The sequence below is a fragment of the Astatotilapia calliptera genome, chromosome 8 (genome assembly GCF_900246225.1).
Source record: "Astatotilapia calliptera chromosome 8, fAstCal1.2, whole genome shotgun sequence".
Classification (NCBI taxonomy): Eukaryota; Metazoa; Chordata; class Actinopteri; order Cichliformes; family Cichlidae; genus Astatotilapia; species Astatotilapia calliptera.
Genome location: NC_039309.1, coordinates 763120 through 787127, shown reverse-complemented (window position 1 = coordinate 787127; position 24008 = coordinate 763120). Strand labels below are relative to the sequence as shown.

The window sequence follows — 24008 nt, the reverse complement described above, 5'->3', positions numbered from 1 at the left end:
TTCCGCTTAGGTGCGTCGTCCTCCTTTTCTGCCGCTTTAGTGTGTTTTGAGGCCATGTTAGAACGAACAAAAACCAATTTCGGAACCCTAAAATAAAATATACGCAGTTCAAAAGTTTTTTTGTGAATTGGCAGGTTTAGGAGTGGAAAAAGGTAGAAAAGTTAGCGGAGCAGTCTTCTCCTCTTCCTACTACATCCCCCTAGCGACCGGAAGTCACAGAAGTTTATATACTAGCACATTATCAACACCATGATGTCGTCTGGTGTAATCGACCAAACAAAGGCTCGCTTTTCTCTGGTCATTTTTCTACCTGTTCTCAAACTTCTGCCATCAGATAAATCTGAAAGGAAAAGTATGCTGCTTGACTTGGATGCTGCTGTTAGGACTCTAGACCTCTGTTTAAGTTTTCCAGTGCGGGTGCTGATGTTGTTGCCAGGTCCACATTTCCACATCCATGTGGAGTTGGTGTGTCTGGCTTCCTCCTAACTAAGCCCACCACAAGGAGTGCTCTGGACCCTGAACACCAGCCATCAAGTCAATCAACAAGAGACAAAAAGTGCAAGACACACTGCCCCAATCCTGCCGAAACTATACCACAACTCAGTGGTAGCCCCGCCCCCACCTGAATGGCCTGCAGGTTCCCCAGAATTAGGCAGAAATGCTTTGAATTCTAAATTTACATTTTCAAGCTTCACTCACTGCGCCCCACATCTTCATCTTTGAAGTCTCACTGAATTCAAGCGGGTCAAGTAAATGAGCTCTCCTCTGCACTGTCCCATGATATGTGCATCACAGCAGCAAGTATCGGAGGCGTTGCACTGAAAGATAAACACTCATGTAATTACTGGGTGGATCAGCACATATATTAAATGCAAATAAACCTGATGTGCTTTGTGCTTCAGCCTGGGAACATCCTGGTTGTGTTTTTTTGGGAAACTTGAAGCGTGTAACTTTAGACAGTGTAAAGAGTGGCGTGACTCTGTTGTGTCCGCCCTCCTGCAGATATAAGCAGGGACTCTGGGAGACTCTGACACACTGAGGGAGAACAGCCGTGTGGTGTCTCTGAAGCGTGTTCAGCTCCAACTGCAGGTGACTTCACACAGGTATCTGTAGTAACGTAGCAGCAGTGCTTTAATATTACTGCCAAATAGAGTGTGTGAAACTTTCAGGATATTTTAAGCAGACATTGCTGTAAATGCGTTAAACGCAGATTAGATTTAAATGATTGAATGAGGTGATCCTCACAGTAATCCTTTCCTTTCAGATATACATCAGCAGAAACTAACTCCCACAGAAATCTGACCATGAAGGTAAGTTTGTGACCTTAAATATTTCTGGTTAAGTATCAGTGTAGGAGTGAGTGGTGGTGACCCTCCTGACCCTCGGTCTGCTGTGATCGCCTCATTAAACAGTGTTGATACCTAAAACTCCGCCTTCCTTCTTGAATGTGTCTGTTTGATGACTTTACCTTCACTATCAGAGCCTGATGCCAATCATGTAATGAAGGAAGGGACACAAATTATACTGGATATCATTTTAAGAAGTTCTAAAGTAATAATAGATAGAGAGAGAATAACTTTATGTAGAGTGTATGTCATTTTAAGTAGTGCATAAGTTACATGAAAGGGGGCAGAAAACAAGTTCTTTAAGTACTATTGTCCATGATATAAATATATAAAAACTGTGTTTCTCTGTCCTGTTCTGTCTGTATATGTGTGCTTTTTTGCTGCTGATACAACCAAATTTCCCCTTGTGGGACAATTAAAGGATTAAAGGAGTATTCTATTCTATTCTTCTCTAAGTAATAGTCTTTGGCGCCAAAGAAAAACGATTACAGGTCACCAGAGAACTTCAATCTATACATCTAAAAACCACAAACCAGGCGAGACATGTGGGTGTAGTGATGGATGCAGACCTAAACTTAGAAAAACACATTAAGACAATAACAAAGTCAGCTTACTATCACCTCAAGAATATATCAAGGATAAAAGATCTGATGTCTCAACAGGACCTGGAAAAACTAGTCCATGCATTCATCTTTAGTAGGCTTGATTACTGTAACAGCATCTTTACAGGTCTACCTAAAAAATCAGTCAGACAACTACAGCTCATTCAGAACTCTGCTGCTCGAGTCCTCACTAAGACCAAAAAAGTGGACCACATCAGTCCAGCTCTGAGGTCCTTACACTGGCTGCCTGTCCGTCAGAGGATAGACTTTAAAGTTCTGATGCTGGTCTATAAAGCTCTGAATGGTTTAGGACCAAAATACATCAATGACCTCCTGACCCAGTATGAACCTTCCAGATCCCTCAGGTCATCTGGATCCGGTCTTTTATCAGTTCCCAGAGTCAGAACCAGACACGGAGAAGCTGCATTCAGCTTTTATGCTCCTTATATCTGGAACAAACTCCCAGAAAGCCTCAGATCAGCTGAAACACTCAGTTTATTTAAATCCAGGTTGAAGACTCACCTGTTCTCAGCTGCATTTGAATAAAGCACCAAATCCACACTTTAAGCTTAAATTTCAAAACTTACATTTTAACTACTGATTTTATCTGTTTTGATTTTATATACTGTTTTGTTTGTTTGTTTGTTTGTTTGTTTGTTTGTTTGTTAAGTGGGTTTAGAGCTCTGGGTAGCTCCCCAGCTGGGTCTAGACTGGGTCTAGAGAGTATTTTAAATTCAGGGAATTTAAAATAGAAAGTAGCTCGTCCACAGAAGGACTGGTAGCTCCCCTTACGATAAGGGTTCAGGTCGCGCGAACAGGTGTGAAATGTGTGTGTTTAGTTAGTTAGTTTGTTTGCTTGTTTTAATCAATTGTAAATCATGCTTTTTATTTGTTTTTGTTTCTAATGTCTCTGTAAAGCACTTTGAATCACCTTGTTGTTGAATTGTGCTATACAAATAAATTTGCCTTGCCTGCCTTCTCTAAGTAATTTTTAGCAGTGTGTAAATGACTTCATGTTGAACTGCATACACGTGCAGAGACTGCATGATGTAGACGTTTAACATTACCTTATGACATTTTTATTATTGCACAGATGTTGCAACAATCAAAGATCTTCCATTGCATAGAAAACTGTGAGCAGGACTGTTCCCCCTTTACGACTTAGCAAAGAACAGCAGGCTGATTGATGGATGATAATGGATGGGCGCACTGACAGATAAGCCTCTGTCAGTGCGCCCCAGGGTGGCTGTGGCTACAATGTAGCTGCCATCACCAGTGTGTGAATGTGTGGATGACTGGATATGTAAAGCGCTTTGGGGTCCTTAGGGACTAGTAAAGCGCTATATAAATACAGGCCATTTTACCATTTATAAGAATGTAAAGTGAAACGTTAATCTACTGCACACTGAGTCTGTGCTCCTAAAAGTATTTACACTGGAAGATGAACGTTTTCTCGGCTTTTGTTCCGAGAAGTTACATTTTACTTAAAGTACTTTCTATTTACAGAATTATTTCTTCTTCTTGTCTCTGTTCAGGACATACACCAGTATGGTTGTTTCAGTATGCTGCAATAGTTTTTAGTAGTTATAGTTTCTAAATTACATTGTTTATCTGTGATTGATCTGTTATTGATTGCTGCTGGTCCTGAGGACAGATGACACCAGAGCAAGTACTGCAGTTTTGGTGGGACGGGTCTTGTGCCGAACTACCACATGTGGACATTTGCACAGGTCACCACATTTTAACACACTGGGTCACCTCAGGTGTCACAGGCCAGTTATCTAATCTGTGAATATTCGAGCTAATCCTTTATTTATTTTATTTAGTTTCATTTATCATCGAAGGTCTCAGTGGTAAACTGTGAACCTGACAAGTCTTTTTGTAGTTTGATCTTTCTCACACGTTCATGTTTTAGTTGATGTTAATGACACTATTTCGTGCACTCTTCACATAATAACAAGAATTCACCTACACACACTTGCCCGGGTTACTTTCTGTGCTCCAACAAAGAAGTATGACGATGTTTCAGTTCAGTATAGTTTTATTTGTAAGGCACCAAATCACAACAGCAGTCACATCGAGGAACTTTATATTGAAAGCTAAACACAATGCAAACTGATCAGAGCCCCTGTGGCTTCATAACGTTGGGCGTGTTGAAGGAGACGTGCACGTCGCTTCAGTTTGTCGCAGCTCAAAGTGAAATGAATTTGATTGTGTTCCAGTTTCTGTTTTCAGTGTAAAAGACACCTCGTAAAACATGAAGACCTCGTTCATAGTTTTAGCTGCTGTAACTTTACGGCTTCAGTCAGTGGTTTAGTAGGTTTGAGCTTAACAAGCTGCACGTATAAAATACAGCAGCAGAAAATCTAAATGACATTAAAAACATGCTGTAAATAAAAGAATCAACGAAAACACGGCACCTCCGCCCAATGTTCCCTCTAAGCTGCGCACTGCTGGCATCTCTGCACACAGAAAATCTGCATTGCTAACAAAAAAAATCTAACCTGAATTGAAATTAAAATTAAAATTTCAACAATTCTGTTCTGCAGTGTGAGTCAGTGACTGGCTGCTCCCGTATGGGAACGATGCCACATTTGTATAAACGCAGCTAATCAATGTCGCTGATGACAGCGTCCTTATGTGCTGACACCTGAGTTTTAGCGAGCAAGGCGGCTGATGTGGAGTGAAGCCACGTTAATGACAACGTGTACAACCATTGGAGATGTGAGCAGCACAGACGAACAACTGACGGGAAAAGTGTGGACTTTATACCAGTTTTTAAATTGTGTTGGTCGGCCGCGTAAAACCAGAGTTATGATAAAATATCTGCAATGTTTGGTTTTCTTCCTGAATACTGTCGTTGTTTCTATTTACTGCAGGAAGAAACGGGAAAAACTGCGTTTTATAAGGAAAACGCTCGAAAGCCTGTGAGCAGAAACAACACCAACCCCCCCCCCCCATCCTTTCCTATTGGTTGAAAAATGTCGACCAATCAAAAAATGATATGGCAACATGGCATCTAGTTGTTAAGAAACGGGGGAAGTGTGGTGGATCATAAATTTGATTAGTTTTGAAGTTGTACATCTCTGTTCCTTACATTTCATGTGATGCCCTTATTAATGTTTTATTTGTTGCTTTGACTGTTTTCGAATAGAATATGCAGTGGGAATATAGAGGGAGATAAGCAGTGAAAGTTTTGCCTGGGTTGATTGTGCGTCGATCCATTGTTAATGCCTCAGGGCTCCAGTAGGTGGGTTCGCGCGCTGCCTCCTTCACTCAATACAGACGAGTGAGAGTGAGAGCTGCGTGTCTGTGCCGTTCTTTCACCTCTCCTCACTATTTCCCCTGTTTAAGGTAACTGTCATGCACAAATCTGTATAAATGTGTGTTACTGTTGATTATTACATTGTTATCATTGTTCATTGTAGCGGAAGATGTGAATTGCAGACTATTTTGCTGAGAAGTTCCAGTTAATCTCTGTTGCTGCGTATGCTAGTTTTCGCTATTGCTCCGCCATATTGTGTGAAGATTTTTCTGTTATTATCTGTATAAGTTAACTACTGGAAGACATGCAGTACTTAAAGTATTATTTCATTGCTGTGGAAAGTTAGTGACTGTGTCAGCTAACACGTGCGAGTTAAAAAGATGTTTTTGCCTAATGCTACAGTTCATGTTATCTAAAGTATTCTCATCAGCTAATGCAGCGAACAATAGTGACTTAGTTTGGATACAGTTGTCCTGAGACTGAGTGCATCCATAAGAATATTGTTTTGGTTGTATTGCTTCTGAAACTCAATACAGACGAGTGGGAGTGAGAGCTGCGTGTCTGTGCCGTTCTTTCACCTCTCCTCACTATTTCCCCTGTTTAAGGGCACAACATTTGGAGGCACCGCTGGGATGATTGATTCGAGGACCATCCCTGACCTGTAAGAGAAATCCTCACGTTGATCATCCCCCCCCAGACGACCCAGGTATCAGAAAGGAGCATAGTAAAGCAGCAGAGACATCGCTAGACCTACGTTGGTATCTGTATCCTGAAGTGAAAAAGTGGCCACTAGGGGGCAGTAAAAGCCAACTAAGTCTGATCATTTCTCAACTGACTGCTTGTGCTAACTCCTCTGACAACATGGAGTCTGAATTAGAAAAGCTTCAGCTGGAGATTAAAGGAACACTGTATCAACTGACTTTAGAGCAGCTGACTAAATTATGTGATGTACTTCAAATCTCAGGACCAGGAAAAGAGTTTGTGATTAATAGAACGCGCAGTCAGCTAGTCTCGCATTTAGTTAAGCACCTTGAACGCACAGAGCTGGCTACCCGTGAGGACGAAGGTATGTCAGAACTTCTTAATGTCCAGGACATTATAAGTGACATACAAATGGATAAAAAACAAGGTGTGAATGAAACAGTGGATCCAGCTGTTCAGGACCAGGAAAGTAGCCAGGAGGAGATAGAGACATTAAGACTGCTCTTACAACAAAAAGAGGGTGAAATGCATGACTTGATGAGGAATAGCATGAATCCTGCCTTAAGTCCTCGCATCCCAGTGAGAAACATTGTTCCAACAGCACCAAACAGTTCCATGTGGCGCAAAGATTTTAAGATATCAGGCCAAATAGGAGAGCCGGGGCAAAAAGACAGGCTGACATTCTCCAGTCTGGCGAGACAAATTGAAAGCGGGATCAATAGAGGCTACCCAGAATCAGAAATCACTGATGCTGTAATTCGTGCTATCACGCCAGGCTTGCAGCTAAGGAGTTATCTTGAAGGAAAAGAAAACCTCACATTACCTGCTCTTAGGAGAATCCTCAGGTCTCATTACCAGGAGAAAGGTGCCACAGAGTTATACAAACAACTTACCTCTGAGGTTCAGAGTAGTAAAGAGACACCCCAAAATTTCTTGATCAGGACAATGGACTTGAGACAGAAAATCCTGTTTGCTTCTCAGGAAGTTGAGTCCAGTCTAAAGTATGATCCAGCACTAGTCCAGAGCCTTTTTATGCATACTGTCCTGACTGGCCTTCAGAATGACAATATTAAAAGTGACCTGCAACCTTACCTCCTGCAAACAAATACTTCAGATGAGTTGTTGCTCGAGAAGGTAAATATTGCAGTCGCAAATGAAAAGGAAAGACAGGACAAAAAGAAACATGCCGCTCCATCACGAGTAACAGCTGTAAATACTGTCCAGTCTAAAGATTCCCCAGTGGGAAAGAGAAGCACAGCTCAAGAGAAACCAGCCCCTCCACCCCCTGATCTTCTAACAGAAATAAAGGAAATGCGTGCTGACATGGTGCTGCTGAAAGACTTGAGGGCTGAAGTTTCCCAAATCAGAGAAACCATTCAAAAGACAACCCCAGCACCTCAGCAGCCTTTCCCCATTAAGGCTGAACAAAACTGCATGCCATTTTACCACCAGCACCCTCCTGCAGCAGCACAGGAACACCACCCAGCACATGGATCTGGGCATGTGTATGGGACAGCACAGTTTCAACAAAGATTCGCACCACAGCGATATTATCCCTCACCAAGTCACCGTCCCAGATGTTTTGCATGTGTGCAGGCAGGTGAGGCATATTGCCAGCATTGTTTTAGGTGTGGGAGTAGTGAGCATTTCCGTGCAGGTTGTAAAGCACCTAGACTGACAAAATCAGATAAAGGGAGCCCTTTAAACTAAGGGAGGTTGCTCCCACGGGACATGGGGCAACCGACAGCATTGAAAAGTCCCAATATTGTGCTAACTGTGAGGGAAAGGAAGAGAGTATGAAGTTAAAATGTTGTTCTGTTTGTAAAATAACATTGTACTGCTCAAAAGACTGTCAAGAGACACACTGGTCTGTGCACAGAAGGTACTGTAAGCCACATACATGTTCATCTATTAAGAAACAGGAAACACAGTCAAGTTGCAAACCAAAGTGTAGGAAAAGAAGTAATCCAGTGAAGACGCCTACTGTAAAAGAGCTTGTAGGAGAGAAATGTCTCATTCAGTGCTTTCTGCACAACCAAAGAATCCAGGCACTTTGGGACACAGGTTCACAAATTTGTGCTGTAGATGCGGCCTGGAAACAGACCCATTTGCCTGATGTCCAACTAAGAGATATAGCAGAACTAGTAGACCCACTTGAACCACTGCAACTTGAAGCAGCCAATGGGACGGAAATACCATATATTGGTTGGCTCGAGGTAAGCTTCAGACTTGCTGCTAATGATAAAGATCTGCTAATACCTGTGTTAGTGTTAAAAGGCAACCAACAGTCATGCCCCATAATTGGCTTCAATTTGATTTCACACCTAGTTGCAAACAGAGTACAGGATAAGACAAACACTAAGAATAAAGAGAAACTCATGAAAACAGTAAAAGTAGCTTTTCCTCACCTCAGAAAGAGTGGGGCAAGAGCTTTTGTTAATGCAGTGACAGTGGGACAGCCATGTGAGCACAGTGTAAGAACAACAAATGAGAGAGTTGAAGTGCCTAAACACAGCTCCCTCCAAATCGAGTGTCGAGTGCAAGCCCCGCCTTTCAAAGAAGATAGAACCCTGATCTTCGAGCCTCATGAGAACCCACAGTGGCCTGAAGGACTCGAGTTCTGTGATACCCTTGTTTTAATAAAGACTGGTATGACACCAAAAATTGTCATTAGTGTACAAAATCCCACCAGCCATGACATCACACTGCCAAGTAGGACTGTTATTGGAACTGTGCAGTCTGTTGCATCAATATATCCTGCTAATGTATTCAAAACTGACTGCCTCCCTACTGCATCAGTCCGTCCCATCCAGGCTAAGAGCTCAGGTGAGAACACACCTAAAAGTGAACAATGGGACCCACCTGTCGACTTGACTCACCTGAATGACCACCAGAGACAAGCTGTTAGTCAGATGTTAAGAGAAGAGTCAGAGTCATTCTCTAAATCTGATGACGACATAGGCTGTGTTGAAAACTTGCAAATGAACATTTCGTTGAAAGATAATGAGCCAGTCACACGGACTTATCTCTCTGTACCAAAACCCTTGTATCAGGAAATGAAAAACTACCTACAGGACCTAATAGCTCAGGGGTGGGTGGAAAAATCAAACTCATCTTACTCCTCTCCAGTAGTCTGTGTGAGGAAAAAAGACGGTACATTGCGCTTGTGTATTGACTACCGAGAGCTGAATAGGAAGACTCACCCAGACCGCCACCCTATTCCCAGAGTACAAGACATCATGGACAACTTAGGTGGCAACACTCTCTTTTCTCTACTGGACCAGGGTAAAGCATACCACCAGGGGTTCATGGGCAAAGACAGTAAACACCTAACAGCTTTTGTGACCCCCTGGGGCCTGTATGAGTGGGTCAGAATCCCATTTGGACTGATGAATGCTCCGGCAGCATTTCAACGCTGCATGGAGGAGTGCTTAGAAGGGTTAAGGGATGAAATATGTGTGCCTTACCTCGATGATGTCCTTGTCTTTAGCAGAACGTTTGAGGATCATGTTGAGGATGTCAGGAAAGTGCTGCGCCGACTCAGGGAGTACGGAATCAAACTCAAACCAAGAAAGTGTGACCTGTTTAGGACAGAAGTGAGGTACCTTGGCAGGATTGTGTCAGCAGAGGGAAGCAGGATAGACCCCGCAGACACTGCTGCTGTAACAGCTTTGAAAAACAAACAGCCAGGTACTGTTGGTGAACTAAGAGCAATGTTGGGCCTACTAAGTTATTACAGACAATACATCAAGGATTTTGCCAGAATTGCAAATCCTCTGTATGACTTGCTCAAGGGACCTGCAGATGCTGAGACCCAGCGAAACACAAGATTAAAGTGGCAAACAAAGCGAAACAGGTGTAGTGTCCCTTCGAGTACACCTATTGAGTGGACCGACATGCACCAGTTAGCACTAGAGCAGCTGATAGACTGTCTAACTCAGCCCCCTGTTCTAGGCTTTCCAGAATTTTCACAGTCATTCACCCTTCACACTGATGCGTCAAACCAGGGATTAGGTGCCGTGTTGTACCAAAAGCAGAATGGAAAGCTTCGTGTGATTGCTTATGGTTCCCGCACTTTAACTGCAGCTGAGAAGAATTACCACCTGCATTCAGGCAAGTTAGAGTTTCTTGCTCTCAAGTGGGCTATCACAGAAAAATTCCGTGATTACCTATATTATGCACCATTCTTCACCGTGTACACCGACAATAATCCACTTACCTATGTACTGTCCACTGCCAAACTGAATGCAACAGGGTGTCGATGGGTAGCAGAACTGGCAGATTTTCACTTCACAATTAAATATCGCCCTGGTAAAGAAAATGTGGACGCAGACAGCCTCTCCAGGATGCCGGTAGACATGGAAACGTTTATGAATGAATGCACAGAGGAAATGGCATACGATGTAATTGGAGCAACCACACAGGCAGTGGAAAGGCAGGATGACTCCAATGTGTCATGGTCCATGGGTGTCTCAGTCAGGTGTTCAGCCATGGCCACAGATGTTTCCATCATTCCACTGACAAAAGGCCAGATCAAACAGGACCAGAGAAGTGATCCGACTATTGGACCTGTAATTCAGTGTAAACTAACACAGGAAAAACCATCACGTTCAGAACTAAGAAAACTCAGCCCACAGGTCATATGTCTCCTGAGGGAGTGGGACAAATTGGAGATGGATGAGAATGGGATCTTGCACAGAAAAACAGCAAACAGAAAACAGTTGGTCCTACCAGAAATACACAAAAGTACTGTACTAAAGGAGCTACATGATGAAATGGGCCATCAAGGTGTAGAGAGAACATTGTCACTGATACGGGACTGGTTTTACTGGCCCTATATGCAACGGGAAGTAGAGGATTATGTGACCAGAAGGTGTGTTTGCATAAAACAGAAGAAGCCGTGTTATGAGAGCAAAGCACCACTGACTAATATTGTCACTACTCACCCATTTGAACTTGTCTCAATTGATTTCCTGCACCTTGACAAGTGCAAAGGGGGTTATGAATACATCCTTGTAGTCATTGACCATTTCACACGCTTCGCCCAAGCGTATGCCACAACTTCCAAATCAGGTAAAACGGCTGCAGACAAAATCTTTAATGACTATGCTTTAAGATTTGGCTTCCCAGCACGAATACATCATGATCAAGGTGCTGAATTTGAAAATCATCTGTTTGCACAACTAAAAAACTACTGTGGAGTTGCTGGGTCCAGGACTACTCCCTACCATCCCCAAGGGAATGGACAAGTGGAGCGGTTTAATAGGACACTACTCCAGATGCTGAAAACACTCTCAGAGAGTCAGAAAACTAACTGGAAGGACTCGCTTAACAAACTGATTTATGCCTATAATTGTACCCGCAGCGAGGTAACTGGATTTTCCCCTTTTTACTTGTTATATGGACGCTCCCCACGATTGCCAATCGACATGCTGTTCAGCTTGACCTCAGAACAAGGAGATGGCAATCATCATGACTACATGGTAAAATGGAAACAAGGCATGGAAGAAGCATATGAGATCACGAGAGAAAATGCTCATAAAGCAGCTGTAAGAAGTAAAAGACATTATGACAGCAAGGTGAAGAGCTCAGTATTACAGCCAGGCGATCGTGTTTTAATAAGGAACATGACACCTCGAGGAGGTCCAGGCAAGCTGAGGAACCACTGGGAGGATGTGGTTCACACAGTCGTTCGTCAGGTCAGCAGAGATATCCCAGTTTATGAACTCAGACCTGAGAAAGCAAAAGGGAGATCAAGGATATTGCATCGCAATCTTCTTCTGCCATGTGACTATCTGCCTGTTGAAACTGAAGTGCGACCACGAAAAAGAAAAAGAGCCGTGGAGACAAGTGAGGAAGTGGAACAAGCTGAGGAAGAGGATGACGATGATGAGTACTATCCAGTGTCATCTCAGCAGCCATTTGAGCCACTTTACCCTCCGACACTGAATCCTATGAGCACTGATGAACCAGGCAAACACCTTCAAACAGTGGAAAACATGTCATCTGAGCCAGAGAATGAACATGAAGTACTGAACCAATGTGAACAACTACCCGACAAAGAGGAAAATTATGTCGAGGAACCATCAGTGGAGGAACCTGTTCCTGCACCTGTTCCAGACAAACACAGCAGGACCTGTGAGCAAGAGCATCAGCGACCGAGTAGAGAGCGCAAGCCACCAAAGATCTTCACATATGATCGGCTTGGTTCACCAGCTTGTTATAACCTGAGAACACCATCACATCATACACACTTCATGGTTCCACGGACTGTTCAGGCATACTGCCACTGATAACTGTATGGACTTGAGTGAAAAGAAACATTGTGATCACACACGAAACACATTACTGAACAGAGACAATGTACTTACACTCCACACCAACCACAAGGAAATGGACTGTTTAACACAGAATTCATATTCAAAGTGACTTTTGGACATTGAACTGATTCATATTGTGCTTGCAGCTTAACACACACATCCAAAGCACACCACATGGCTACGGCCACTTGTATCACTCTCATGGACATTTGTCAAAGGAGAGAGTGACTGCTTTGACAAGCTGCACTAAAATGACTTTGTTCTCAAGCCAGCAGCAGACTGTGTTAATGTAACTGCATGGACACTGTAATTCATACAGACTGTATGAGAACACTGAAAGACTTTGGGTAATAACCCACACTAAAGAATGTATGAAAAGAGTTCCAGCTTGTGAAACTATTTTTGTAGAGTACATATAAGGTACAAGAAACAGTTATAGTATGCAATGGTTTATTGTATGTGGTTTTGGTGATATTAATGTTCATAACTCCACGTTTGTGCTAAATGTTAAACATTTGGATGTTGAGGACAACATCTATTCTGAGGGGGAGTATGTGGTGGATCATAAATTTGATTAGTTTTGAAGTTGTACATCTCTGTTCCTTACATTTCATGTGATGCCCTTATTAATGTTTTATTTGTTGCTTTGACTGTTTTCGAATAGAATATGCAGTGGGAATATAGAGGGAGATAAGCAGTGAAAGTTTTGCCTGGGTTGATTGTGCGTCGATCCATTGTTAATGCCTCAGGGCTCCAGTAGGTGGGTTCGCGCGCTGCCTCCTTCACTCAATACAGACGAGTGAGAGTGAGAGCTGCGTGTCTGTGCCGTTCTTTCACCTCTCCTCACTATTTCCCCTGTTTAAGGTAACTGTCATGCACAAATCTGTATAAATGTGTGTTACTGTTGATTATTACATTGTTATCATTGTTCATTGTAGCGGAAGATGTGAATTGCAGACTATTTTGCTGAGAAGTTCCAGTTAATCTCTGTTGCTGCGTATGCTAGTTTTCGCTATTGCTCCGCCATATTGTGTGAAGATTTTTCTGTTATTATCTGTATAAGTTAACTACTGGAAGACATGCAGTACTTAAAGTATTATTTCATTGCTGTGGAAAGTTAGTGACTGTGTCAGCTAACACGTGCGAGTTAAAAAGATGTTTTTGCCTAATGCTACAGTTCATGTTATCTAAAGTATTCTCATCAGCTAATGCAGCGAACAATAGTGACTTAGTTTGGATACAGTTGTCCTGAGACTGAGTGCATCCATAAGAATATTGTTTTGGTTGTATTGCTTCTGAGACTCAATACAGACGAGTGAGAGTGAGAGCTGCGTGTCTGTGCCGTTCTTTCACCTCTCCTCACTATTTCCCCTGTTTAAGGGCACAACAGAAGTTTTAGGAGTGACTGCGTGTTTTGAGATGTGAGAGATTTGAGACGTTTAGCGCAAATCTTGTGTAGTTACTGTGTAGTTACTGTGTAGTTACTGTGTAGTTACTGTGTAGTTACTGTGTAGTTAGTGTGTAGTTACTGTGTAGTTAGTGTGTAGTCAGTGTGTAGTTACTGTGTAGTTAGTGTGTAGTTAGTGTGTAGTTACTGTGTAGTCAGTGTGTAGTTAGTGTGTAGTCAGTGTGTAGTTAGTGTGTAGTCAGTGTGTAGTCAGTGTGTAGTCAGTGTGTAGTTAGTGTGTAGTCAGTGTGTAGTTAGTGTGTAGTTAGTGTGTAGTTACTGTGTAGTTAGTGTGTAGTCAGTGTGTAGTTAGTGTGTAGTCAGTGTGTAGTTAGTGTGTAGTCAGTGTGTAGTTAGTGTGTAGTTAGTGTGTAGTTAGTGTGTAGTTAGTGTGTAGTCAGTGTGTAGTTAGTGTGTAGTCAGTGTGTAGTTAGTGTGTAGTCAGTGTGTAGTTAGTGTGTAGTCAGTGTGTAGTCAGTGTGTAGTTAGTGTGTAGTTAGTGTGTAGTCAGTGTGTAGTTAGTGTGTAGTCAGTGTGTAGTCAGTGTGTAGTTAGTGTGTAGTCAGTGTGTAGTTAGTGTGTAGTTAGTGTGTAGTCAGTGTGTAGTTAGTGTGTAGTCAGTGTGTAGTTAGTGTGTAGTTACTGTGTAGTCAGTGTGTAGTTAGTGTGTAGTTAGTGTGTAGTTAGTGTGTAGTCAGTGTGTAGTTAGTGTGTAGTCAGTGTGTAGTTAGTGTGTAGTTAGTGTGTAGTTAGTGTGTAGTTAGTGTGTAGTCAGTGTGTAGTTAGTGTGTAGTTAGTGTGTAGTTAGTGTGTAGTCAGTGTGTAGTTAGTGTGTAGTCAGTGTGTAGTCAGTGTGTAGTTAGTGTGTAGTCAGTGTGTAGTTAGTGTGTAGTCAGTGTGTAGTCAGTGTGTAGTCAGTGTGTAGTTAGTGTGTAGTTAGTGTGTAGTCAGTGTGTAGTTAGTGTGTAGTTAGTGTGTAGTCAGTGTGTAGTTAGTGTGTAGTCAGTGTGTAGTCAGTGTGTAGTTAGTGTGTAGTCAGTGTGTAGTTAGTGTGTAGTTAGTGTGTAGTCAGTGTGTAGTCAGTGTGTAGTCAGTGTGTAGTTAGTGTGTAGTTACTGTGTAGTCAGTGTGTAGTTAGTGTGTAGTTAGTGTGTAGTCAGTGTGTAGTTAGTGTGTAGTCAGTGTGTAGTTAGTGTGTAGTTACTGTGTAGTTAGTGTGTAGTTAGTGTGTAGTCAGTGTGTAGTTAGTGTGTAGTCAGTGTGTAGTTAGTGTGTAGTTAGTGTGTAGTCAGTGTGTAGTTAGTGTGTAGTCAGTGTGTAGTTAGTGTGTAGTTAGTGTGTAGTCAGTGTGTAGTTAGTGTGTAGTCAGTGTGTAGTCAGTGTGTAGTTAGTGTGTAGTTAGTGTGTAGTTAGTGTGTAGTCAGTGTGTAGTTAGTGTGTAGTCAGTGTGTAGTCAGTGTGTAGTCAGTGTGTAGTTAGTGTGTAGTCAGTGTGTAGTTAGTGTGTAGTCAGTGTGTAGTCAGTGTGTAGTTAGTGTGTAGTCAGTGTGTAGTTAGTGTGTAGTTAGTGTGTAGTTAGTGTGTAGTTAGTGTGTAGTCAGTGTGTAGTTAGTGTGTAGTTAGTGTGTAGTCAGTGTGTAGTTAGTGTGTAGTCAGTGTGTAGTCAGTGTGTAGTTAGTGTGTAGTCAGTGTGTAGTTAGTGTGTAGTTAGTGTGTAGTCAGTGTGTAGTTAGTGTGTAGTCAGTGTGTAGTCAGTGTGTAGTTAGTGTGTAGTTAGTGTGTAGTTACTGTGTAGTTAGTGTGTAGTTAGTGTGTAGTCAGTGTGTAGTTAGTGTGTAGTCAGTGTGTAGTTAGTGTGTAGTTAGTGTGTGGTCAGTGTGTAGTTAGTGTGTAGTTAGTGTGTAGTCAGTGTGTAGTCAGTGTGTAGTTAGTGTGTAGTTAGTGTGTAGTCAGTGTGTAGTCAGTGTGTAGTTAGTGTGTAGTTACTGTGTAGTTACTGTGTAGTTAGTGTGTAGTCAGTGTGTAGTTAGTGTGTAGTCAGTGTGTAGTTAGTGTGTAGTTAGTGTGTGGTCAGTGTGTAGTTAGTGTGTAGTCAGTGTGTAGTTAGTGTGTAGTCAGTGTGTAGTTAGTGTGTAGTTAGTGTCTAGTCAGTGTGTAGTTAGTGTGTAGTCAGTGTGTAGTCAGTGTGTAGTTAGTGTGTAGTTAGTGTGTAGTCAGTGTGTAGTTAGTGTGTAGTTAGTGTGTAGTCAGTGTGTAGTTAGTGTGTAGTCAGTGTGTAGTTAGTGTGTAGTTAGTGTGTGGTCAGTGTGTAGTTAGTGTGTGGTCAGTGTGTAGTTAGTGTGTAGTCAGTGTGTAGTCAGTGTGTAGTCAGTGTGTAGTTAGTGTGTAGTTAGTGTGTAGTCAGTGTGTAGTCAGTGTGTAGTTAGTGTGTAGTTAGTGTGTAGTTAGTGTGTGGTCAGTGTGTAGTCAGTGTGTAGTTAGTGTGTAGTTAGTGTGTAGTTAGTGTGTAGTTAGTGTGTGGTCAGTGTGTAGTTAGTGTGTGGTCAGTGTGTAGTTAGTGTGTAGTTAGTGTGTAGTCAGTGTGTAGTCAGTGTGTAGTCAGTGTGTAGTTAGTGTGTAGTTAGTGTGTAGTCAGTGTGTAGTTAGTGTGTAGTCAGTGTGTAGTCAGTGTGTAGTTAGTGTGTAGTCAGTGTGTAGTCAGTGTGTAGTTAGTGTGTAGTTAGTGTGTAGTTAGTGTGTAGTTAGTGTGTGGTCAGTGTGTAGTTAGTGTGTGGTCAGTGTGTAGTTAGTGTGTAGTTAGTGTGTAGTCAGTGTGTAGTCAGTGTGTAGTCAGTGTGTAGTTAGTGTGTAGTCAGTGTGTAGTTAGTGTGTAGTCAGTGTGTAGTCAGTGTGTAGTTAGTGTGTAGTCAGTGTGTAGTTAGTGTGTAGTTAGTGTGTGGTCAGTGTGTAGTTAGTGTGTGGTCAGTGTGTAGTTAGTGTGTAGTTAGTGTGTAGTCAGTGTGTAGTCAGTGTGTAGTTAGTGTGTAGTCAGTGTGTAGTCAGTGTGTAGTTAGTGTGTAGTCAGTGTATAGTTAGTGTATAGTGTAGTCAGTGTGTAGTCAGTGTGTAGTTAGTGTATAGTGTAGTCAGTGTGTAGTTAGTGTATAGTGTAGTCAGTGTGTAGTTAGTGTGTAGTTAGTGTGTGGTCAGTGTGTAGTTAGTGTGTGGTCAGTGTGTAGTGAGTGTATAGTTAGTGTGTAGTCAGTGTGTAGTCAGTGTGTAGTTAGTGTGTAGTTAGTGTGTGGTCAGTGTGTAGTTAGTGTGTAGTTAGTGTGTAGTCAGTGTGTAGTCAGTGTGTAGTCAGTGTGTAGTTAGTGTGTAGTCAGTGTGTAGTCAGTGTGTAGTTAGTGTGTAGTTAGTGTGTAGTTAGTGTGTAGTTAGTGTGTAGTCAGTGTGTAGTCAGTGTGTAGTTAGTGTGTAGTTAGTGTGTAGTTAGTGTGTAGTTAGTGTGTGGTCAGTGTGTAGTTAGTGTGTGGTCAGTGTGTAGTTAGTGTGTAGTTAGTGTGTAGTCAGTGTGTAGTCAGTGTGTAGTCAGTGTGTAGTTAGTGTGTAGTTAGTGTGTAGTCAGTGTGTAGTTAGTGTGTAGTCAGTGTGTAGTCAGTGTGTAGTTAGTGTGTAGTCAGTGTGTAGTTAGTGTGTAGTTAGTGTGTGGTCAGTGTGTAGTTAGTGTGTGGTCAGTGTGTAGTTAGTGTGTAGTTAGTGTGTAGTCAGTGTGTAGTCAGTGTGTAGTCAGTGTGTAGTTAGTGTGTAGTCAGTGTGTAGTCAGTGTGTAGTTAGTGTGTAGTCAGTGTATAGTTAGTGTATAGTGTAGTCAGTGTGTAGTCAGTGTGTAGTTAGTGTATAGTGTAGTCAGTGTGTAGTTAGTGTATAGTGTAGTCAGTGTGTAGTTAGTGTGTAGTTAGTGTGTGGTCAGTGTGTAGTTAGTGTGTGGTCAGTGTGTAGTGAGTGTATAGTTAGTGTGTAGTCAGTGTGTAGTCAGTGTGTAGTTAGTGTATAGTGTAGTCAGTGTGTAGTTAGTGTGTAGTTAGTGTGTGGTCAGTGTGTAGTCAGTGTGTAGTTAGTGTATAGTGTAGTCAGTGTGTAGTCAGTGTGTAGTTAGTGTATAGTGTAGTCAGTGTGTAGTTAGTGTGTAGTTAGTGTGTGGTCAGTGTGTAGTTAGTGTGTGGTCAGTGTGTAGTGAGTGTATAGTTAGTGTGTAGTCAGTGTGTAGTCAGTGTGTAGTTAGTGTGTAGTCAGTGTGTAGTCAGTGTGTAGTTAGTGTGTAGTTAGTGTGTAGTTAGTGTGTAGTGTAGTCAGTAGTTTTGTTGTGTGTCAGAACAATGAGGCGCCTGCTGAGTGTTACAGGTGTTACAGCAGTGACACATCTGCTGCTGTCAGGCCTGCAGGTATCAGGCTGTTGTTCTCCTTCATCTCATAGTGGACAGAAATTATTTTTGGAGCGGCACAAATAATTTGTGTGGCATCAGATGTGATGCAGAACAGCTGATTGTTCTGTAAATAGTTTGAAATGTTTATTTAAAAAAAACGCCTTGGCTGCATTTTTAGGTAAACAGCTGCAAAAAATGTTGTTGTTTGCATAAATCAGTTACTTTTTTGAAGAAGTAACTATATAATTAACTGCCCAACATTGGTCATTATTTACTGTATTTGCAGACAGAGTTACAGACTCTCTCCCAGACCACAGACTCATAATATAAGTCAGAGCTTTATAGAAAAGAAATAAATAAAGTTGTGTTTTCAAAATTGGAGTTGAAGTTATTTTTCCTTCCAATAGTGTTAACATAACAAGATTTGTTTACATTTTCATTGTAAGTGGGCTGAAGCAGTTAATTAAAAGTCGTCTAACATAAATGCTGTAATTTGATTATTTTAATAAACATGTAACTTGGATGGATTGGATGCTGGCGTGACCACAGTGCACACGTCTGCTGTCGCTCACAGTGGTCCAAGGGACGCTCAGGGAGTTTGTGCGTTCGCTCAGACACATGAAACATTAGAGGGAACATTGCCTCCATCTTAACTCTGAACATAGCCTGCTCCTGAGGTCTGTGCCACCAAGCAGGATTTCCTCTTATCCAGGTAACTTAAGCCTGGATTTTCTGGGGATGGTTCAGAATGGTTCTTGTTCTGTGCAGGTCAGAGATCAACAGGAATACAACAATATAACAAAGCATGAACTCACTTTACAATGAAAGGCAACAGGACTACAGGGAGTGCAGAATTATTAGGCAAGTTGTATTTTTGAGGAATAATGTTATTATTGAACAACAACCATGTTCTCAATGAACCCAAAAAACTCATTAATATCAAAGCTGAATGTTTTTGGAAGTAGTTCTTAGTTTGTTTTTAGTTTGAGCTATTTTAGGGGGATATCTGTGTGTGCAGGTGACTATTACTGTGCAGAATTATTAGGCAACTTAACAAAAAACAAATATATACCCATTTCAATTATTTATTTTTACCAGTGACACCAATATAACATCTCCACATTCACAAATATACATTTCTGACATTCAAAAACAAAACAAAACCAAATCAGCGACCAATATAGCCACCTTTCTTTGCAAGGACACTCAAAAGCCTGCCATCCATGGATTCTGTCAGTGTTTTGATCTGTTCACCATCAACATTGCGTGCAGCAGCAACCACAGCCTCCCAGACACTGTTCAGAGAGGTGTACTGTTTTCCCTCCTTGTAAATCTCACATTTGATGATGGACCACAGGTTCTCAATGGGGTTCAGATCAGGTGAACAAGGAGGCCATGTCATTAGTTTTTCTTCTTTTATACCCTTTCTTGCAGCCACGCTGTGGAGTACTTGGACGCGTGTGATGGAGCATTGTCCTGCATGAAAATCATGTTTTTCTTGAAGGATGCAGACTTCTTCCTGTACCACTGCTTGAAGAAGGTGTCTTCCAGAAACTGGCAGTAGGACTGGGAGTTGAGCTTGACTCCATCCTCAACCCGAAAAGGCCCCACAAGCTCATCTTTGATGATACCAGCCCAAACCAGTACTCCACCTCCACCTTGCTGGCGTCTGAGTGGGACTGGAGCTCTCTGCCCTTTACCAATCCAGCCACGGGCCCATCCATCTGGCCCATCAAGACTCACTCTCATTTCATCAGTCCATAAAACCTTAGAAAAACCAGTCTTGAGATATTTCTTGGCCCAGTCTTGACGTTTCAGCTTGTGTGTCTTGTTCAGTGGTGGTCGTCTTTCAGCCTTTCTTACCTTGGCCATGTCTCTGAGTATTGCACACCTTGTGCTTTTGGGCACTCCAGTGATGTTGCAGCTCTGAAATATGGCCAAACTGGTGGCAAGTGGCATCTTGGCAGCTGCACGCTTGACTTTTCTCAGTTCATGGGCACTTATTTTGCGCCTTGGTTTTTCCACACGCTTCTTGCGACCCTGTTGACTATTTTGAATGAAACGCTTGATTGTTCGATGATCACGCTTCAGAAGCTTTGCAATTTTGAGACTGCTGCATCCCTCTGCAAGATATCTCACTATTTTTGACTTTTCTGAGCCTGTCAAGTCCTTCTTTTGACCCATTTTGCCAAAGGAAAGGACGTTGCCTAAAAATTATGCACACCTGATATAGGGTGTTGATGTCATTAGACCACACCCCTTCTCATTACAGAGATGCACATCACCTAATATGCTTAATTGGTAGTAGGCTTTCGAGCCTATACAGCTTGGAGTAAGACAACATGCATGAAGAGGATGATGTGGACAAAATACTCATTTGCCTAATAATTCTGCACTCCCTGTATACTAAGAAGTGAGCACAGGGAGAGGGGTTTGGCTGAACCACACCTGTGCAGCCTAAACAAGACTTCAGCACAGCTGAGAGGCAAAGCTGAGGGAGAATCACAGGCTTGTTGAGCTTGGTAGGAAGTGAATATTGTGCAAATGAAAGGCTTCTTCTCTGTTCCAGCTGCCAGCGGTCTTCATCGTTCTCCTCCTCGCTCCTGCGTTGACCAGCTGCACGGAGCTCATCCAGCCGAGGGACTGCAGCGACATCCGCCGCCAGGACAGAAGCCAAAGCAGCGGCGTGTACACCATCTATCCCCTTGGAGAAAGGTCTGCGGTGCAGGTACAGTCCACCCTCTCTGGGACTCTGGGTCCTGTTCATGTCCACGTCTTTAAGCAGCTAGAGTGTGACAGGTGTTTGTGTGCAGGTGTACTGTGACATGGACTCAGAAAGAGGAGGCTGGACGGTGAGTGCTTGTAACTAAAAAGTGTCAGCGCGGGAACATTTAACAGGAGCACTGCTGTAAATCCAGATCTGTGCTCCCTGAAACCAGAGATGTTTCTGCTGCCTCCTCCCCCAGGTGTTCCAGAGGAGGATGGACGGCACGGTGAACTTCTACAGACCCTGGGATCAATACAAGATGGGCTTTGGTGACGCTGCTGGAGAGTACTGGCTCGGTGAGAGTTTTATTGGATGATCTGCAGCTCTGTACCAAACAGCCCTGCATGTTTCTGACTGTGTGCTTGTGTGTGAATGTAGGTCTCGATGTGATCAACATTATGACATCCAAGCAAAAGAGTGAGCTGCTGGTGGACATGGAGGACTTTGAAGGGAAGAAAGTGTTCGCTCGTTACTCTTCATTTAAGGTGGATGCTGAATGTGACGGATACAAACTGACTGTTACTGGATTCAAGGACGGAGGCGCAGGTGAGTGAAGTGGCACAGGGTCAGTGTAGCATCAGAATAGAATAGAATACGCCTTTATTGTCATTGTACATGTACAATGACACAAATGAACAGAAAAGATCAACAAAGAAGAGGAATGGGTAGAATGGAACAGGTGGTGGGCGGGGTTTGAGGGGTCGCCTGTGGTGGCTTCTCTGAGACAGGAGGATCTGGCGATGGCCTCCAGGAGTGTCAGAGGGCAGCCAATGATATTGTGGGCAGTGTTAATGACCCTCTGTGCAGCCTCCCTGTTCTCAGTCGTGGCCCCTGAGTACCAAACACCAGGCAGGATGATATGCAGACGACACCCAGCTCTATCTGTCCATGAAGCCAGATAACACACACCAATGAGTTAAACTGCAGGAATGTCTTAAAGACATAAAGACCTGGATGGCCGCTAACTTTCTGCTTTTTAATTCAGATCAAACTGAGGTTATTGTACTCGGCCCTGAAAATCTTAGAAATATGGTATCTAAGCAGATTCTTACTCTGGATGGCATTACCTTGGCCTCCAGTAACACTGTGAGGAACCTTGGAGTCATTTTGACCAGGACATGTCCTTCAACGCACATATTAAACAAATATGTAAGACTGCTTTCTTCCATTTGTACAACATCTCTAAAGTTAGAAATATCCTGTCTCAGAGTGACGCTGAAAAACTAGTTCATGCATTTATTACTTCCAGGCTGGACGACTGTAATTCATTATTATCAGGAAGTCCTAAAAACTCCCTGAAAAGCCTTCAGCTGATCCAAAATGCTGCAGCAAGAGTCCTGACAGGGACTAGAAAGAGAGCAGATTTCTCCTGTTTTGGCTTCCCTTCATTGGTTTCCTGTTAAATCCAGAAGTGAATTCAAAATCCTGCTCCTCACATACAAGGTCTTAAATAATCAGGCCCCATCTTATCTTAATGACCTTGTAGTACCATATCACCCTATTAGAGCACTTCGCTCTCGCTCTGCAGGCCTACTTGTTGTTCCTAGAGTATTTAAAAGTAGAATGGGAGGCAGAGCCTTCAGTTTTCAGGCCCCTCTTCTGTGGAACCAGCTTCCATCACTGTCCTCTGCTCTCATTTCTTCAGTTTTCACTGATCTTTCAAAGATGACATGAGGAGGCTGCTGTTTATTCAGATCTTATTTTATTCATTTTGAGATGATTATTAAAAATCAACAGTTTATTGCAGTGGTTTCTTTTCACGATGTGAGAAACCTGAAGAATTAGCTCGACAGATAAGCGCTGATTCAGTTTCCCATGTTTCAGTTTCTGAGTCAATTATTACAGAAAAAGGACTAAAATCAAGACTTTGGATGTTGTCAGGACCATAGACACACCTGCAGTTTAACTACGTGTCTTGTCTGATGTGCCTTCAGGGATAAATAAAGCTGGTGTCAGCTACATACCAATGAAAATGACTTTACTGCGTGACGAAGTCTCCCAGTTCACATGAACAAACTGGAGTCTGTCAACCACATATGATTCAAACTGTGCACCTGCTGCTTTTTACTCCCCAGTATGAGTCCAGTCTGTGTCATGGCCCACTGAAAACACTCCCGGTACACATGCAGACCAGTCTGACTGGGATTAGTGGTAATTTTGTGATTGTTCATCTGTGTTTCTGCAGGAGATGCCCTGAGTACTCACAACGGACAGAAGTTCTCCACATTTGACAAAGACCAGGACACCTGGTCAGGGAACTGTGCAAAATTATATCTGGGGGCGTTCTGGTACAACACCTGTCACAATGCAAACCCTAATGGGGTTTATCGTTGGGGGGCAGATGGTACTATCTTTGCTGTTGGTGTGGCCTGGCAACAGTGGAAAGGTTATGACTACTCCCTGAAGACCATCAGCATGAAGATCCGTCCTGTGCAGTAAATCTGCAGGACAAACACAGCAGAACATTTCGTGTTGATCTCTTTTCTTTCCTTTATCATGTAATTCCAGAGAATCTTTAACTTTCAGAGTCAGTCGAAGATGTAAATATTTCAGAAGAGCCGTCAGAGTGTGAGTGAGCTGCTGCCTGCAGGTGGAGTGAAATGATGGACAGAGACCAGTATGAGCTGATGTAGTTCACCTGTATGAGAGCAGCTGCAATGAACACGTTCCTCCTCTAGAGGTCTCTGTTGTGAGTCTCGGTCCACTGAGTGCATGTGTGTGCTTTCTGGAGGACCCGGACTCCACGTTGAGCCACACTGTGTCAGGATGTTACTGCTAGTTTAGGTTGGGATGTTGTCGGCTGTCTCAGAAGCTCTCGGTTGGTCCAGATGTTCCTCAGTCTGCAGCTCAGCACACTCAGATTTAACGTCTCACTGACTGTTTGGTGGAGGTCTGATAGCTGGTGTGAATCATTATCTGCTGTATCCTGATAATAAATGAGAAGCAAACAGCTGAGGTGTTCTCGAGGTCTTTGTGTGTTTCTGTCTGGATTCTGGAGCCGCCCTCACACTAAAGCTCCACCTGCTTCAGGGTGAAGACACTGATATTAATATTCAGTATTTCTATACCTAAAGTTACACAACTGGATTTTACTTCTGAGAAGTTCATACTGAGCTTTTGTCTCAGGTGCCTGTGCAGCACATCCACAAAGACA

General features: G+C 42.7%; 1 protein-coding gene across 1 annotated transcript; it reads left to right on the top strand.

Annotated features, from left to right (window-relative positions):
- The first annotated feature begins 911 nt into the window (after positions 1-911).
- Positions 912-23804, top strand: LOC113027928 (microfibril-associated glycoprotein 4-like). Its single transcript, XM_026177771.1, has 7 exons — positions 912-1103; positions 1265-1310; positions 20657-20815; positions 20901-20939; positions 21054-21150; positions 21233-21400; positions 23040-23804. Exons 2-7 carry the CDS (start codon positions 1305-1307, stop codon positions 23291-23293), a joined length of 723 nt encoding a protein of 240 aa, XP_026033556.1. The 5' UTR covers positions 912-1103; positions 1265-1304; the 3' UTR covers positions 23294-23804.
- Positions 23805-24008: the final 204 nt, after the last annotated feature.

Excerpts from the sequence above, each read along its gene's own strand:
- LOC113027928 (XM_026177771.1), top strand. Across the intron at positions 21,151-21,232 it reads TGCTGGAGAGTACTGGCTCG|GTCTCGATGTGATCAACATT; the intron begins GTGAGAGTTTTA and ends GTGTGAATGTAG. Across the intron at positions 21,401-23,039 it reads ATTCAAGGACGGAGGCGCAG|GAGATGCCCTGAGTACTCAC; the intron begins GTGAGTGAAGTG and ends GTGTTTCTGCAG.